Here is a 16,852-nt window from a genome sequence, read left to right on the forward strand (position 1 = left end):
AATGATACCAGGAGTTGAAGCTTAACCATTTTAGAAGGAAACTTAAGGATTACGTGAAGAAATATGTGATGAAAGAACAATAAGAAAAAATCCATACCTATGAAAACAAATTTATAGTATAACTTACTTGAAGAATTTTTAAAACGGAAAATGACGAAATTTACTCCTATACTTTGTGAGGGGACTTTGCTCCGTTAAAGCCTAAAGGGATGGGCAGTTTGTGGAGACAAATTTATTCGAGAACTTCAACGGAGGATAAATTTAATAGTGTTATCCATATATGTGAACAGTCTTTAATTTTCATATATAATACCAAATCCAGATATGTAACCACACAAAAAAAAAAAAAAAGAAGAAAAATCAAGATACATTCTTTAAAAATATTTGCTTATTGAGACTCATGGAATAAGAGATTGACAATGATCCATCCCCTTAGAGAAAATTAGCAAATAGGAGAAAGTCAGACACGATTAGGCGTTAAATTTGGAGGAGTAGGTGCTGATCCCACGCGCTTGCCACGCTCCGATCGACAGTTCTCGGCGAACTTCAAGCTGTTTTGGTGCATACCTTTCTGCCTCTCAGCTTCGGTGTACTCTGCGGCATAATAATGTTCCTCACTTCCCTTAACTGGGTCTTTGGTTGGTGGAAAAAACATGCTTCCCCATTGGGGGAAATGACAGAAAGTCACAGGAAGAGTGCACCCTATGATCATTAATCCCATGTAAGTTAGCCCTGTTGCTGTCGAGTATTTTGAGCTCGTGAAGAACAACAGTTGTGTCAATCCAGAACCGAAATTGCCTCCAGCTCCAGTCATACCCGAGATTATACCTAATGATCGACGAGAAATGAAGGGAATAATACCGAATGTTGCACCACATGCAGCTTGAGCACCAATAGAGAAAAGGATCATGAATGTGACGGCTATGGGCAGAGAATTCGAACGCCCCAACAGCACGCAGAATACTCCTCCCAGTGTTTGTAGTATCCAAAGGGCCCAAAGTCTGCCTCTCATGCCGAATCTTTTGGCTGCATAATCTGAAGAAAATCCTCCGAATGGACGAGCTAATAAATTAGCCATACCAAATGTCGCTGCAATAATTCCCGCTGTGTGAAGCTTTAGATCAAATCTGTACGTTTTTACACTATTAGTTAGTAATGCATTTTTACTATATACCAACTAAAATGTTTCTAAATCCTCTTCATATGGTCAATTATATTGTAATTGTGTTTAATACATATAAGAAACAAACCTGTCGAAGAAGTACTCTGCAATTACGTTGTCCGTAGACAGTTCAACTCCCATAGAGTATCCGTAGAGTAGGACAAAGATCCATGTCCTGTAGTTTGTTGCAGCGTACCACAATATCTGAAATAGCAAAAACATAAAGTATGTTAGCTAAAATTCTTCTTCCTTAAAATAAAAGAATTTTCTTTTTTTAAGAGATGAAAGAGTCTTAGTGTAATCGGAGTACTAACGTTGGAGAATTTATCTTTAGAAACATCACCCTTCTTCTGTAAATCACCACGGTTCCCATCAGGCAAATCTTGGCCAAGAGTCAACACCAAAATACCCATCACAACATGAAGCCAGCCAGGAATGAAAAATGCAATTCTCCAAGCAGTGAATGGAGTTGCTCCTGCTCTTCTTATTATATCATACAGAATTGGCATAATAAGTTGAGTCGCACCACCACCCATATTTCCCCATCCTGCAGCTGTCCCATTGACAAGTCCTATAATCTGACTATTAAACATAGTACTCATCCAATATTGGCACGACACAAATGTTGCTAGCGAGAATCCGATCATGAACCGGACAGCAACATATCCTCCAGCCGACGACACAAATGACATGCAAAATACAGTTGGGGCTGACAACATAATCAGAAATGCACAGCCATATCTTGGCCCTAACATATCACAAACTGCACCCATAACAAGCCTAGATAAAATACTTCCGGAAACGGAAGCAACTCCGGCATTACCAACATCCATTTTAGTTAAATTAAGGTTGTCCCTAATGATAGGAACTAAAGGGGCAGCGGCAAAAGTTGAAACAAAACAAGTGAAGAAAGAAATCCAGGAGAGCTGGAAAGTAAGACCATGAGGCTTTGAAAATGAATAAAACTTAAAAACCTTGGCTTTGTGTTCAGTATCAACTGGTACTGAAAATTTTGCAGTGGTATCAGTTGGCACCATCGGAGAAGCCACTGAGAAAGCAAGAACTGGCTCTCTACCAGTGACTCCATGCATGGAACTCCCTGGTTCGCCCTCAATATCACCCATTTTTTTCTTAAGGAAAAAAACTGATTGAAATGTTAAAAATAAAATTGATGTGTTTGTTTCCAAGAAGGTGCAGAGAGGGAGTGCTTATATAGGTATCAAAGAGTTGACATTGGTGTAATTAAGGCAAGTGATTGGGGATTCCCTATGGCTATATTCCGTTTTTGGAGGATTTAAATATTTGATTAAGGAATCCATTTCGCCGCATCTGAATATGAATAGGGCGACCTTATGGTATATCCCAAAGGTTCACTGACCATTCTTGGTATCTTTATTAATTAGCTGGAGTGCTATATACCACATCTATTACCCTTCTGGCGTACAAGTATCAAACCAATCTTTCGCAATTTGCAGGGTTTCTTATGCAAATCAATCATACTTGACATCTTTGTATAACCTTTAATTCATCTAATTATTCCCTCAAAAGGCATTTGCTAAGATTTTATGGACTAAAAACACACATTGTAAAATCTTTACCGTTGTGCTTTGTTAAGCTTCCATGATTTATTGTGATTTATTGTAATATATATTTACAACCGGAAGCGGATCCAGGATTAAACCCTATGGGTTCAACTTTTAAAAAATTTAGTATTGAACTCATTTATGCGTTCATATCTACTATTTATTTTAATATTAATAGATTTTACATATAAATTTATACAACGCATCGAAAATCGAAAGTAATGGATTCAATTAAACTCGTACTTATAGTGCTAAATTCACCCCTGTTTACAATATTTCCTGTTTACCAACAAAACAATATCTTCCCGGCTTTCTTTCTTTCTTAATTATCTCTGGCTAGTCCGAAATATTAATAGTTCTGACAAACTGAATTAGTTAATTCGTAATATCTGACATTTTAGAAAAGCGAAGTCATTTATTACTTTCTTTCAATGTCCTAACAAACGTGTGAATCTCTATTATATGACATTAATTGGCAACGTGATAAAGTGATATTTTATTTACTATAATAAGTTACACTAGATTAATCATAAAAAAAGAAAAAAGAGTTTTATGCAATTAGTGTATATAACTCATCCATATTGATCGTGTTTTATCTTGTAAGAATCGTGTGCTAGCATTTGAAAAAAACAAAAAAAGGGAAAAGAAAAGTTTGCTTTATTAGCTGCGCCGTTAATTTGGCTGTGTCACCGAAGTCCAAAAGAGATGGAAGACGATATGATTGTTGCAGACCTAAAACAAATAGATGGGATACTTTAATTTTTAAAAATGAAGAATTAATTCAAATAGCCATCTGCTTAATCTCTTAACCTAAAGATAGCCGGTGAATATATAATATATTTATAATTCATGTAGCTATATATATATATATATATTTAGTTATATATATATAGTTATATATAATTAATGTATAATCTATATATACCGGTTAGGAAAAAAAGTAAACATTAAATCAGGCCGGCTATTTGTGTAACAATCGTGTGATTTAAGTTCAGTACTAATAATAACATTATGTATTTTCATGTGGTTTTAAGAGATCACTAAGTACTCTCATACATCGAATGTGGGAGTATCTGTCTCCGTTCATTTTGTAATAAAGGTGTTAATCGGGCGGGTTGTTCCGGGCTGGATAGGGGAAAAAATAGCCCGTCCGGTTATCGTTCCGGGCTGGTTAGTGGGCTGGGGTTTCGGGCTGTTAGCGGGCTGGGATTTTTCAGGTTTTGGTGGGCCCGTCCGGATTCAGGCTTAACGGGTCCGGACCGGGCCGGGCTATATTTTTTAAAAGTATATTTTATTTTTTGTATTCAATGTTATTGATACTTAAGTGTTTGCAAAACTTTTTAGGCCTAGAATTAAATTTTAAACTTTGAAGTTTAAAGTTTTAAATTTAAAATTTGAATTTTAAAATTTTAAAATTGAAATTTGAAAGTAAGTGGGTACAAAAATTTATTTAATAAGACCAATAGGCAATATGTAAGGATCAAACTCCGAAGGCTTTCGTTTTATATTTTCATTGAATAATAAATAATACTTCAAATTAATTTGCAAGTTCTATTTTGATTTTTTTATTTTTGAACTTGCAAATTAAAAGTTTATAACAATTATAAAAAAATAAGAAAGAGTACATCACATGCTTTGCATCATTTTTGTAACTTCATCCATGTCAACATGAGGTTCTTGGTTTCCGGCATTGCTTGAATCGGAATCATAAACCATTATATCTCCAATTTCTTGGTCCTCCGCTTCACCTACCTCTTCACGCCCTTGATTTCGTCGTTCTGATCTTATCCAATCTATGAAGCACACTAGAATTTTTAAAGCGTTGCTGCCCGATGAATGACGGGTATCTCCTAGTTGCTGCCTTGGCTAAATGCGCTCTCTGATGCGACTGTTGAAATCGGCACATTTAGCACGTCTCGAGCCATGGCCGAAAGAACAGGAAATTGATTTGAGTTGCTCCTCCACCAACCCAATGGTAGAAATTCCTTTGTGCGGGGCTTTGCTGACTTTTGCAAGTAGAATTGGAGTTCATCAATATTCCTGCTACTCATTTGTTGATACTCTCCTAGTGTAGACCAAATCAAATAATCTTCAACACCATCATTATCCTCCAAAGCACCGGTCCCAGATGTTGAAACTGAACTTGAAGGAATATTTGCATCTACAGCAGCAGAAGCATCAACAATGTTAGCATAATAATTATATAAAGTTTGTAAATATTTGTGTAGATCAGAAATACAAGTGTCAATATCAGGAGTTTCAGTTGGTCCAATATCCATATAAACATATAAAGCAGTGATTAATTGGCGACAAGTGACCATTTTGATAGAAGGGTTTAAAATAGCACCAATTAGATAAATGGGGAGAATTGGCTTCTCTAAATATATCCATTATGTAAATTAAATTAATAATTCTAAGTAATAAAATAAAAATATACACCAAAGAAGAGAAAGAGATGGAACGAATGTACCGGAATTCCGGATACCGCACTAAATTTGATATCAAACTTCAATTGATAGACTGATACTTGATACCACACTTCACTTGAATACTTGATATTTGATAGTTATAATTTTGTAGTGACTAAAGTAAATATTTGATGAAACTTGAAATAATAAGTAATTCAAAATTTAAGAGCAATAATCAATATTATCAAGAGAGAATTAAGAGAGAATTAGAGTAGTAAGAGAGTAAATTGTGAGAAAAAATGAAGAAGGAGTGGGGTTATATCATTTTTAAAAGGTTAAAATTGTAATTTATCAATTATTAGGGGTGGGGGGGCAATTTTCTTAAGGGGTAGGCCGAAATGGCCATTTTTGCAAATAATGGCCGTTGCCCACGGTCATTTTTGAATTTGTAGGTTGGCAACCGTCCAAAATTTTTTTTTAAAAAAAACATTTGTAACGGTAACTGGGCTAGACCGGGCTGTAGCTCAGTAAAAACACGGTAACAGATAACTGGGCTAACTAGGTTTCGGTGCACCGGTTACCAAAATGTGTTCGTTCTAGCCCGGCCCCCGCCCAACCCTCCCCAGCCCGTCCCCATCCCCTACAGTATCGGACTGATCCGAGCTGAACCGGGTTGAATCGGACTGTGAACGGGCCAGCCCAACCCGATTAACAGGTTTATTTTGTAATGTGGATTTTTCATCTTGTCCTCTTCGAAGTATATCCAACCAGTCGGCAAGTGAATCCAACAAGGCAGGAAAAGAGATAGTATAATAAAAGAAAGAGTTTAACTTTTATGTATACTAACAATATAAATAATTTTTTTGATATTATGAAGTTATTCAAAAGATTTTTATATGCAACCCTGTAGTAAAATGGAGTTTGTAATCTTAAAAATGGGATATTACCTATACAATCAGAGGCGGAGCCAGGGATTTAAGTGTGTGGGTTCTAAATTATAAAATAAAACATTGTTTTCAGGGGTAATCAAACCTCATCTTTTCCAGGGAACTTACAACTCTTACCATTGAACCAAAACCCTTTTTGTTACTGGGTTCGACAGTATATATTTATATAGATTTAGTAAATATTTCAATACAAATACAGAGTTCCAGAAGTTCGTCCGAACCCGCACCCACTACTGTAGCTCCGCCCCTGTATACAACATATGTGAATTGAACGTGACTTGATAATAAGTCAAAAGAACCGTTCTTATTAATTAATCGCCAAAGATCATCTCCATTTCTACAGAGAAAAGAACATCAATTACTAAAACTTATAAACACAAAAGGCAAATAGTAGAAAAAGAGGCTAATAAGCACTAATAGCCGCATGCAGAAAAAATGGGTGGTTTACTTGCAGTCAAATAAACTACGCGGTGTATTGTTGAAAAGGTCACTCCTTCCCTACCTTTCAAATAATATTTAACACTTTCATAGAGCAATTATTAGACAAATTAGTCCTCTTTCTCACGTATTTTCCTTACTTAAATGCAGATGCACAGATCTCCAACAACTAGCAAGTTCCAAGGTCAAATGGCAGAGTGGCAGATAGTTTGCTATTAAAACAAGCCCTGATCAGTCTTTAATGCTATTATTAGTATTATTCTGGGTATGCTAAGGAGATGGAGACAGAAACTATTATCTATGTTATTTTACCTTAGCCTTTGAGAAGTTCATAGAGTTATTTAGGGTGAATTATTTAAGGTGATGACCTGGTAAATGGTTGAAAATCAAGTTGGATGACACAATTATTTATAGTGTATCATTCTTATAGACGTTTCTCAAGATTCAATTGTATAATTGAATATTAATCCTCTCTCTTATCAGCAGAAGAAGGCACCATTATAAGTCCCAGACATGATGAGATCGATAGGTAGGCGACAGATAAGGGAATGTTTGAAAATATCGTTAATTTACTTAACATGGTTGCGTATCTATAATGAGTTGCAATAAGTTCAGAGATTTCTTATTTAAAAAAAATTGAAACGGCATATGTCATTTTTATCAGATAATCTCCCCGAGGGTTGGCCCGAAAGGACATATCGGTATACATGTCATAACAAATATACTCATTTAGAGATTTGGAGTACACTTGATGTGTGTGCATGTCAGTCAAATAATTTAAAAGTTAATTGATTGAAACTAAGGGTACATCAAACACTATAGTAAAGAACACGTGATATTTATGTGAAAAATTTTCTGCTCAAAGAATTAAAAATTATGATCTATCCCAATAGGATTTTAACTCCACTAAACTGAGCAAACTTCAAATTACAACCTATTGCAATGTAGACATTAAACTCTTAATTTCTCACCCTGGACAATATCTCTATTTTAAGCAATTTGCAGTAACTCTATTACAAAGTAACACTCTTGACTAACTCTAGTCAAGCAACCAAAACAATAATGATTGAATGATTTCCTACAAAATATTTCTAGAAAGTCGTTTAGGACTACAAGTAAAGAACAAAATAGAAAGACACGACAAATTAAGGACTTAAGACATCTTCAGTATTGGGATCTGGTCCTTGGTTTGTAGCGGCTTTGTTCTTGGGTGCACCTAGAGAAAACAGTGGCGGCTGGCACTTAAGATGATCGGTTTTTCAGATTATCAAGTGTTAAGTCAAACATTATATAATGTTGTTTATATATGAGAGAGCATGTGTGAAGAGTACGGACGTTACAGCTTTTGGTTTGGCCTCTAGCAGCAGCGGTTGTGCCGCTGCACTGCTGCCAGTCGGTACAGTTTTTACAGCTGTAAAGTTGATTGTACGACAGCTGAGGAACTGATCCTATTTGTTCCCTTATCTGTTTCGTTATCTGGTTTCTTGAGAGTTTGGCCAGACAACTGAGAATGTCTCAATAGGCGCTAAGGAATTGATTGTATCAAGTTCCTATCTAATTCCTCAATAAAGTTTGACAAATCATCAAAACCATAATTGCATAACTTATCATTAATTTTTAGGCAAAATATATAGTTTACCCATCAACCTTTCAGCAAAATCCCTTGTACACACCTCTCGTTCACACAAAATCTTTTACACACTCAACCTTTCAGAAGTGTGTCTAAGACACACCACTTTTGTACTTGAGCAATTTTTCAAATAACGTGAAAGTTACGCCCTAATAAGGTCGTGACACGTGTCATTGACCTTAAAAAGGAAAAAATATATATTAGAAATTACAATTAAAACTCATCTTCTTCATCTTCCCTTTTTCTATTTTAAGCACCATTGTTACTGCCATCAAAGTTGTTTGTGAGAAAGTTTTCAACAACACCAAAATTCAACCACACTATTTAAACAGCTAGCCGAAAATAATCGAGCAATAAATTGAGTTCAACAACCCAATAATCAACATGACCTAATTGAATTTACAAGTTTTTTCGATACCCCAACAATGGTGGATTCTAGACTTTTTTACCAAACCTTCATTACTATTGTTAAAAAATTTTAATCTATCACAAATAAATAGTTTTCATAATATTTAGACAATAAACCAACAAAAATCGCTCAATTTTAGATCTAACATTTTATGTTCTTTCAAAAATTTTATTTGGGGAAGAAGATGGGGGAGGGTGGTCTAAGGAAGAAGAAAGGGGGAGGGGTTCCTGTGGGGAAGGGAGACAAAAAATGGGATTTTTTACAGGATTCACGTGTTTTTTTTTTGTGTAAACATGCAAGTGTTATCTGGTCAAAAGTAGTGTGTCTTAGACACACTTTTGAAAGGTTGAGTGTGTAAAAAGTTTCCCGTAAATGAGAGGTGTCTAATAGGGATTTCGCCACACGGTTGATGGGTAAACTATGTACTCTGCCTTAATTTTTACTACGTATTATATTGTAAAAATAGTATACTTGCGCTGAGAGGAATTTTTCAACATGTAATAATTAGTAAGAGATATAAATGGCCAAAAATGGAGAGGGGAATTTTGTTTAACACCTCAGGTAGAGTTGGACTAAGAAACTGCGCATATTTTGCACAGTTGGAGGACTATTATTGCTCTATATTAAAGAATAGTGACTATTTTAATTCATATCCTAAACGTAAAGGACTATTTTGGACCTTTTCTCGAATAAGTACATCTCTTTTAAGAAATGTAACATCTAACAATATTATGTCTATCATTATCTGATAGATAAGATAAGAGTATCGTATCATCTAACAATAGATAAGCACAAATGAGTCCTAATATATGTAACATATATCATGAAAAAAAACACGAGAAATATGAGAGAGCGAAATGGTAGAATCTGAAGCTATCTCGTTTGTTGGATAAGATGATGAACGGCTATTGTGATTAATGACAATCACTTAAACATCTCCAAGAAGTTATCCTCCCTGTCACGCCTTTTTTTTTAATTCAAAAATCCAACTCTCTGTCGAAAATTGGAAAAAAGGAAAAGAGTTTTGAAAATGTTCAAAGTGACACAATGGTAATTTCAAAGCTCTTCTTTCCACCAGTGCCCTTTATATTATTTGGTGAATGGAGAAAGTTTAAATTAAGATGGCACTCTAGCTAAGAAAGGTGTACCATATGGTCATCAATGATTAAACAACTCATTGAGTTTTCTCCCTTCGCCTTGATCAACACGATATAATTAGTTTATGTTTGACTTTTTAAGTTATCTACACCTAACGTTTAAAGAACTTTTTTCACTATATCGATAGTACAAATAATTGTAGAAAGTTAATGACCATAATTTGTTAGGTTAGTAATTCATACTTAACAGAGGAATATTGTTCCTTTTTCCTGCAGCTGAATATGAGTAGAGCATCTCTTATTTTAATTGTTTTTGGTTTCTTATTCGATTTTCGGCACTCACATTGATACCCAATTAAATTCGTATTCGGCCTAAAAAGTTTCACATTGGAAGATGAAGCGCTTCCATATCCATAGTTCAAACCTGAAACCTTTGTTTAAGAATGAAGAAATATCTTAATGCTCCACCACAACCCTCGTTAGTCTCTTCTCTTAATCTTAATCCTACTTCTTATATCTATCAATAGCCTAGCCCCGGTGTCACGACCCAAATCTCAACTTGTCGTGATGACGCCTATCACAATACTAGGCAAGCCGACAATCACATGATAACTATGCATTTGATTTTAAAACATGATTTTTAACAAGTTCAACAGTGGAAAATCTCATAGATAACTGATAAATATGACTGAAACTCAACAACAACAAATCACAAAAATCCTGGTGTCACCAAGTAAATGAGCTACGAATGTCAACATAGTCTAAAACTCTAATACAACTGTCTGAGAAAGTAGAACAGTACTGAAATGAAAATGAAAGGAAGTGGAGTCAAGGTTTGTGGGCGTCATAGCAGCTACCTCGAAGTCTCCGAGCAGGTACTAACACCAGATCTACCAATCACTGCGTCCATATGTACCTGGATCTGCACACGAAGTGCAGAGTGTAGTATGAGTACAACCGACCCAATGTACTCAATAAGTAACAGGATTAACTTTGGGTTGAACGACGAGCTAAGAGATACAGTCCGAATAAGAATAATGACAGCGCAGATATAACAAGATAATGATTGTAATACCTCAAAGAACTTCCATATTCAACTCATACACAGTGCAGAAATTTAATCATGCTTTCAAGTTCGACGATTTAAGCTCAACACTGATGAAATGTGCCAAGTACAGCTAGCATGAGGAATGTTACATCTATATGCCTACATGTCAAATATGCATGTCAAATGTAATGCATCACAGTGATAACTCACATGTACTCACACTCTCAGAGTACTCAATCTGTCTATCTCAAACTCACTCATTACACACAATATCACTCAGCATTGTATGGTACCTGCGCTCACTGCTGGTATGTCAAACTCCAGAGGGGCGGATCCTGCCTAAGCGCTAATATAAAGCCAATATGGCCTTCTGCGACGTGCAGCCCGATCCCATAATAATAAATAAGCCAATAAGGCATGTTGTGGCATGCAGCCCGATCCATAATAATAATAATCGATATAAAGCAAATATGGCCTGCTGCAGTGTGCAGCCCAATCCATAATAATAATAATAATAATAATAATAATAATAATAATAATAATAATAATAATAATAATAATAGTAATAATAATAATAATAGATAGATAGATATAAAACCAATATGGCATGCTACGACGTGCAGCCCGATCAACAATATCACTCACAATATGGCTCTTAGGCCCCAACTCAATCATCAATCTCTCCAGTTTCACGGGCTCACATATATCATACCACTCAGCCCAAACAATGATAACATGATGTAATAGTGAATGATAACAGAGACTAAGATATGATATGCAAATGAATGAATATGACTGAGTACATAATGGCAACTTAAGCAAATAACTCAACGGTAGAAATGATTTTAGTGGATCCCAACAGAATAAGCACATAACCTAAACATGATTTCTAACATGAATCATACCTTAATTACTCTAACACGTAGGAATTATATGGATAGAAACAAGACTAGATAACTACACAGTACCAAAGAATCAACCGAGTCATAATTACCACGATGCACACCCACGCGCAGGTCACCTAGTATGTGCATCGTCCCAACACCAACCATATAAAACGTATTCTAGGTATTTATACCCTTAGCACCAAGTTTAGAAGTGTTACTTACCTCAAAGTATGTAGCTTAATGCTCCGACAAACCCTTGCCTCATGAAACGGCCTCCGAACGACTCGAATCTAGTCACAAACAACTTAATATAATCAATACAAGCTATAAGAATCGATACCATACGATAAAACAAAGTTCTTTAACCCAATTTAAAAGGTTAATCCAAAACATCAACCCCGGGCCTATGCCTCGGAACCTGACAAAATATATAAAGTCCGAACACCCATTCGATAACGAGTCCAACCATACCAAAATCATCCAATTCCGACCACAAATCAAACGTCAAATCCCCAATCTTACTCTCCAATCCCCCAAATTTCATCTCAAAAATACATAATGTAGGTGAAAAACCAATGGGTATTCAATATTAATGAATAAAAATGATCAAAAGTTGCTTACCTCTTTAAATCTAGTGAAACCCATCGCAAAAATCGCCGCAAACCAAGTTTTCAAAGTACAAAATGAAGAAAAGACTCAAACCCTTGTTTATAAACTTCTGTCCAGGAATCTCGCACCTGCGGTTCACTTAATCGCTTCTGCGGTCACGCAGATGCGGCTAAAATTCTGCTTTTGTGGTTCCCTTAAGGCCTCCATCCGTCGTGTTACCAAGTCTCTGCTTCTGTGGATACTCCAGCCACTCGTGTATTCCGCTTCTACAACCAACCTCCCGCATCTACGAGCTCGCAGGTGCGAAATCTTCCTCGCACCTGCGCAACGCCCCAACTTCACTCAAATCCGCTTTTGTGACCCTTTGGCCGCTTCTGCGGCTCCGCAACTGCGGCCAATTCCTCGCAAGTGTGGTTGCACCAGAACTAATCATAGCAAAAAATTCATAAGTCCAAAATTCAATCCGATTTCAACACAAATCACACATGAGGCTCCTGGAACTCCATCCAAACATACCAACCCATCCTAAAATATCATACGAACTTAGTCGAAACCTCAAATCACATCAAACAACATCAAAAACATGAATCGCACCCCTATTCAAGCCTATTGAAACTAATGGATTTCCAACTTTTACAATCGATGTTGAAACCTTTCAAACCAACTCTCAATTTATTCCAAAACATCCCCGGAACCAAACTAACCACCTCGGCAAATCACATAACTACATATGAACATAGAATAAGCAATAAATGGGGAAATGGGGGCTACAATACTGAAAACGACCGGTCGGGTCGTTACATTCTCCCCCTCTTAAATAAATGTTCGTCCTCGAACGGGTCTAGAATCATACCTGGAGTCTCAAATATGTGTGGATAGCTGCTTCACATCTCCTGCTTGGTCTCCCAAGTAGCCTCTGATGAGCTTAAAGTTACTTATTATTTATGCCCACTTTGCATCTTTGTATAGGCTGATTCGATAGAGATTTGGTCTGATTTGGGTCTAATATGTTGTCTTTTAGTGCAGGTGACGCATAGGGGATCAATGGATGAATAGTGCATTTAGTGGGAGGAAAAAGAGTTTAGCAAGAGGACATCCTAGGTGCGCGGCCGTGCATGATCAACCCCCAACGCGCACTTGAGCGCGCAAGTGACTCAGAACTCTGCCATAGGTGCGCGGTCAATTCCCGCACACGTCCACCTCCGGGAATTTGGCCCAGACATATTTTTGTGATTTCAGAGGTGTCCTTTTTTACCTATATAAAGCCTAGATCGTCTCAAAACAAGGCATCTCAAATTTTGGAGCAACTTTTGGAGATAAGAAAGCAAGGAAACAACTGAGACTCTAATTACTTCATCGAATTCATTCAATACAGAAGTTTGTTTGATTTTGGGAATTGTAATATTTTCTTGCTCTCCTAATACCCTTGTGATGAACAACTTCTGCACTATGGAGTAATCTTTCTTAGCGTTATAGATAGATATTTTGATTTGACTAATGTCCTGGGTTTGCTTTGTGTTAATTGCCCGAATTTGTTGATTGAGTTATTAATTGAATTGCAAGGCTAATTGTCGTTTTACTTTAATCGAAAGAGAAGTGTTGCTTCAGTTTGCATTGTGTTATCTTGTTGGGTTGATTTCATGACTCTCATAGGTAATCGGAAGAGCTAACAGAGTTATTAATTGACCCAAGTTAGAAGAATAGTTGAGAGACGTTCTTTGTAAGATCATACGTTTAACATATTATTGCATATTTTCTCAGCACATATCATTAGGTTGTTTAGCGCACTCGAATTCATTCGGAAGATGAATTTGAATCATCAAGATAGCCTAATCATCTGTTGAATTCGGAAGAGTCAATAGAAGTTAAGAGTGAACATAACACAGAGTTGCTCACAGTAATAGTTGATCACTTATCTTGTCAAAACCCTTGTTTCTCACCTTGATATTCAATCGTTGCTACTTAGTTACTAATTTCCCATTATTCATTCACAATTGAGAATCTTAGTTTTTATTCTTAATTAGTTAATAACGCAAATTCAAAGGTTGATTTTCCTGAATTGTGTTAAGCTGAAGATTTCTTTGAGTAGTATTTAACCCAGTCCTTGTGGAGACGATTTAATACTATACTATCTTTGACTAGCGAGCCTAAGTTTTATACATCGGTTTTGCACTCGTCAACCTCCTCGACTTGTTGACCTCTCCACTGAACATTCACTGAAGTTATATTCTTTGAGCTCAACTTTAGAACCTGCCGATCCAAAATAGCCATCGGCTTCACATCATAAGTCAAATCTCCATCTAACTGAACCGTGTTGAAGTCCAAAGCATGAGACGGATCACCGTAATATTTTCGGAGCATGAAAACATGAAATACTACGTGAACACTCGATTGACTAGGTCGCAATGCAAGCTTGGAAGCCACCCCTCCAGTCCTCTCAAGAACCTCAAAAGGGCTAATATACCGAGGGCTCAACTTGCCCTTTTTCCCGAACCTCTTAACACATTTCATGGGTGAAACTCTGAGTAATACCTTCTCTCCCTCCATATAGGCAACATCACGGACCTTCCGATCGGCGTAACTCTTTTTTCTAGACTGTGCCATGCGAAGCCGATCCTGAATCAACTTGACCTTATCCAAAGCATCCTGAACCAAGTCGGTACCCAATAGCCTAGTCTCACTCGATTCAAACCAACCAACCGGAGACCGATATCACCTCCCATATAAGGCCTTATACGGAGCTATCTGAATACTCGATTGGTAGTTATTGTTGTTGGCAAACTCTGCAGGCGGTAGAAACTGATCCTAAGAACCCCCAAAATCCATAACACAAGCGCGTAGCATATCTTCAAATATCTGAATGTTGCGCTCGGACTGCCCGTCCATCTAAGGGTGAAATGGTGTACTCAACTCAACCAGTGTGCCTAACTCTCATTGCACTGCTCTCCAAAACTGAGATATGAACTGCGTGCCCCAATCAGAAATAATGGACACCGGCACACCGTGAAGGCTAACAATCTCGCGGATATAGATATCAGCCAACTGCTCTAAATAATAGGTAGTCACCAGCGAAATGAAATGTGCGGACTTAGTCAACCGGTCCACAATCACCCAAATAGCATCAAATTTCTTTAAAGTCCGAAGGAGTCTAACAATGAATTCCATGGTGATACACTCCCATTTCCACTCAGGAATCTAAAGCCTCTGAAGCAAACCACCTGACCTATGATGCTCGTACTTCACCTACTGACAATTCAAGCACCGAGCCACATACTTCACTATATCTTTCTTCATTTTTCTCCACCAATAGTGATGCCTCAAGTACTGATACATCTTCGCGGCACCAGGATGAATGGAATACTGCGAACTGTGGGCCTCTTTAAGAATCAGCTCATGTAACCCATCCCCAATTGGCACACAAATACGACCATGCATCTGCAACACCCCATTATCTCCAATAGAAACCTCCTTGGCATCACCGTGTTGAATCGTGTCTTTAAGGACAAGCAAATGGGGGTCGTCATACTGACGCTCTCTAATACGATCATATAAATAAGACCGTGAAACCACGCAAGCTAGAATTCGACTAGGCTCCGAAACATCTAACCTCACAAATTGATTGGCAAAGGCTTGAACATATGATGCAAGCGGTCTCTCACAAACAGTAATATATGCAAGGCTACCCATACTCATTGCCTTTCTACTCAAGGCATCGGCCACCACATTGGCCTTCTAGGGATGATATAAAATAGTAATATCATAGTCTTTTAATAGCTCCAACCATCTCCATTGCATCAAGTTTAGATCATTTTTCTTGAACAAGTGTTGTAGACTCTGATGATCTGTAAATACCTCACAAAACATGCCATAGAGGTAATGCCTCCAAATCTTTAATACATGGACAATAGCTGACAACTCTAAATCATAAACAAAGTAGCTCTTCTCAACTGGCGTGAAGCATAAGCAATCACTCTACCCTCCTACGTCAAGACACACCCAATACCAATCCATGAAGTATCACAATTCACTATATATGAACCCGATATTGAAGTCAAAACTAGAATTGGAGTTGTAGTCAAGGCAGTCTTGAGCTTCTAAAAGCTCTTGTCATACTCATCAGACCACATGAGTAGGGAACCCTTCTGGGTCAATCTAGTCAAAGGTGCAGCAATGGACGAGAAACCTCCACAAAGCGACAATAATATCCGGCCAAGCCAAGAAAACTCTGAATCTCACTAGCTGAGGATGGTCTAGGCCAACTCTGAACTGCCTCAATCTTCTTTCAGTGCAGGGGACGTAGAGGGGATCAATGGACGAATAGTGCACTTAGAGGGAGGAAAAAGAGTTGAGCAAGAGGAAATCCAAGGTGCGAAACAGCACACGAGCAACCCCCAACGCGCACTTGAGCGCGCAAGTGACATAGAACTCTTCCAGAGATGCGCGGCCGCGCACGTCCGCTTCCGGGAATATGACCCATGCATATTTTTGTAATTTTGGAGGCGGCCTTTTTGACCTATATGAAGCCTAGATCGTCTTAAAACAAGGCATCTCGAATTTTGGACCAACCTTTTGAGAGAATAAGGCAAGGAAACAACTGAGACTTTAATTACTTCATCCAATTCATTCAATTCGGA

The 16,852-nt window shown here is 37.4% G+C and overlaps 1 protein-coding gene across 1 annotated transcript; it reads right to left on the reverse strand.

The window, feature by feature from the left end:
• Positions 1 to 340: 340 nt before the first annotated feature.
• On the reverse strand, positions 341 to 2,365 carry LOC104110050 (high affinity nitrate transporter 2.4-like). Its single transcript, XM_009619472.4, has 3 exons — positions 1,477 to 2,365; positions 1,251 to 1,366; positions 341 to 1,127 (listed from the first exon to the last, which is right to left on the reverse strand). Exons 1-3 carry the CDS (start codon positions 2,284 to 2,286, stop codon positions 461 to 463), a joined length of 1,593 nt encoding a protein of 530 aa, XP_009617767.4. The 5' UTR covers positions 2,287 to 2,365; the 3' UTR covers positions 341 to 460.
• Positions 2,366 to 16,852: the final 14,487 nt, after the last annotated feature.

Source organism: Nicotiana tomentosiformis, chromosome 6, assembly GCF_000390325.3.
Source record: "Nicotiana tomentosiformis chromosome 6, ASM39032v3, whole genome shotgun sequence".
NCBI lineage: Eukaryota > Viridiplantae > Streptophyta > Magnoliopsida > Solanales > Solanaceae > Nicotiana > Nicotiana tomentosiformis.

What these genes read in the sequence shown, in the direction of transcription:
- LOC104110050 (XM_009619472.4), bottom strand. Translation starts at nt 2,286, where the DNA reads ATGGGTGATATTGAGGGCGAACCAGGGAGTTCCATGCATGGAGTCACT. An exon ending in CTAAAGATAAATTCTCCAAC is followed by an intron (nt 1,367 to 1,476) that starts GTTAGTACTCCG and finishes TTGCTATTTCAG; the next exon opens with ATATTGTGGTACGCTGCAAC. An exon ending in GCAGAGTACTTCTTCGACAG is followed by an intron (nt 1,128 to 1,250) that starts GTTTGTTTCTTA and finishes AAAAACGTACAG; the next exon opens with ATTTGATCTAAAGCTTCACA.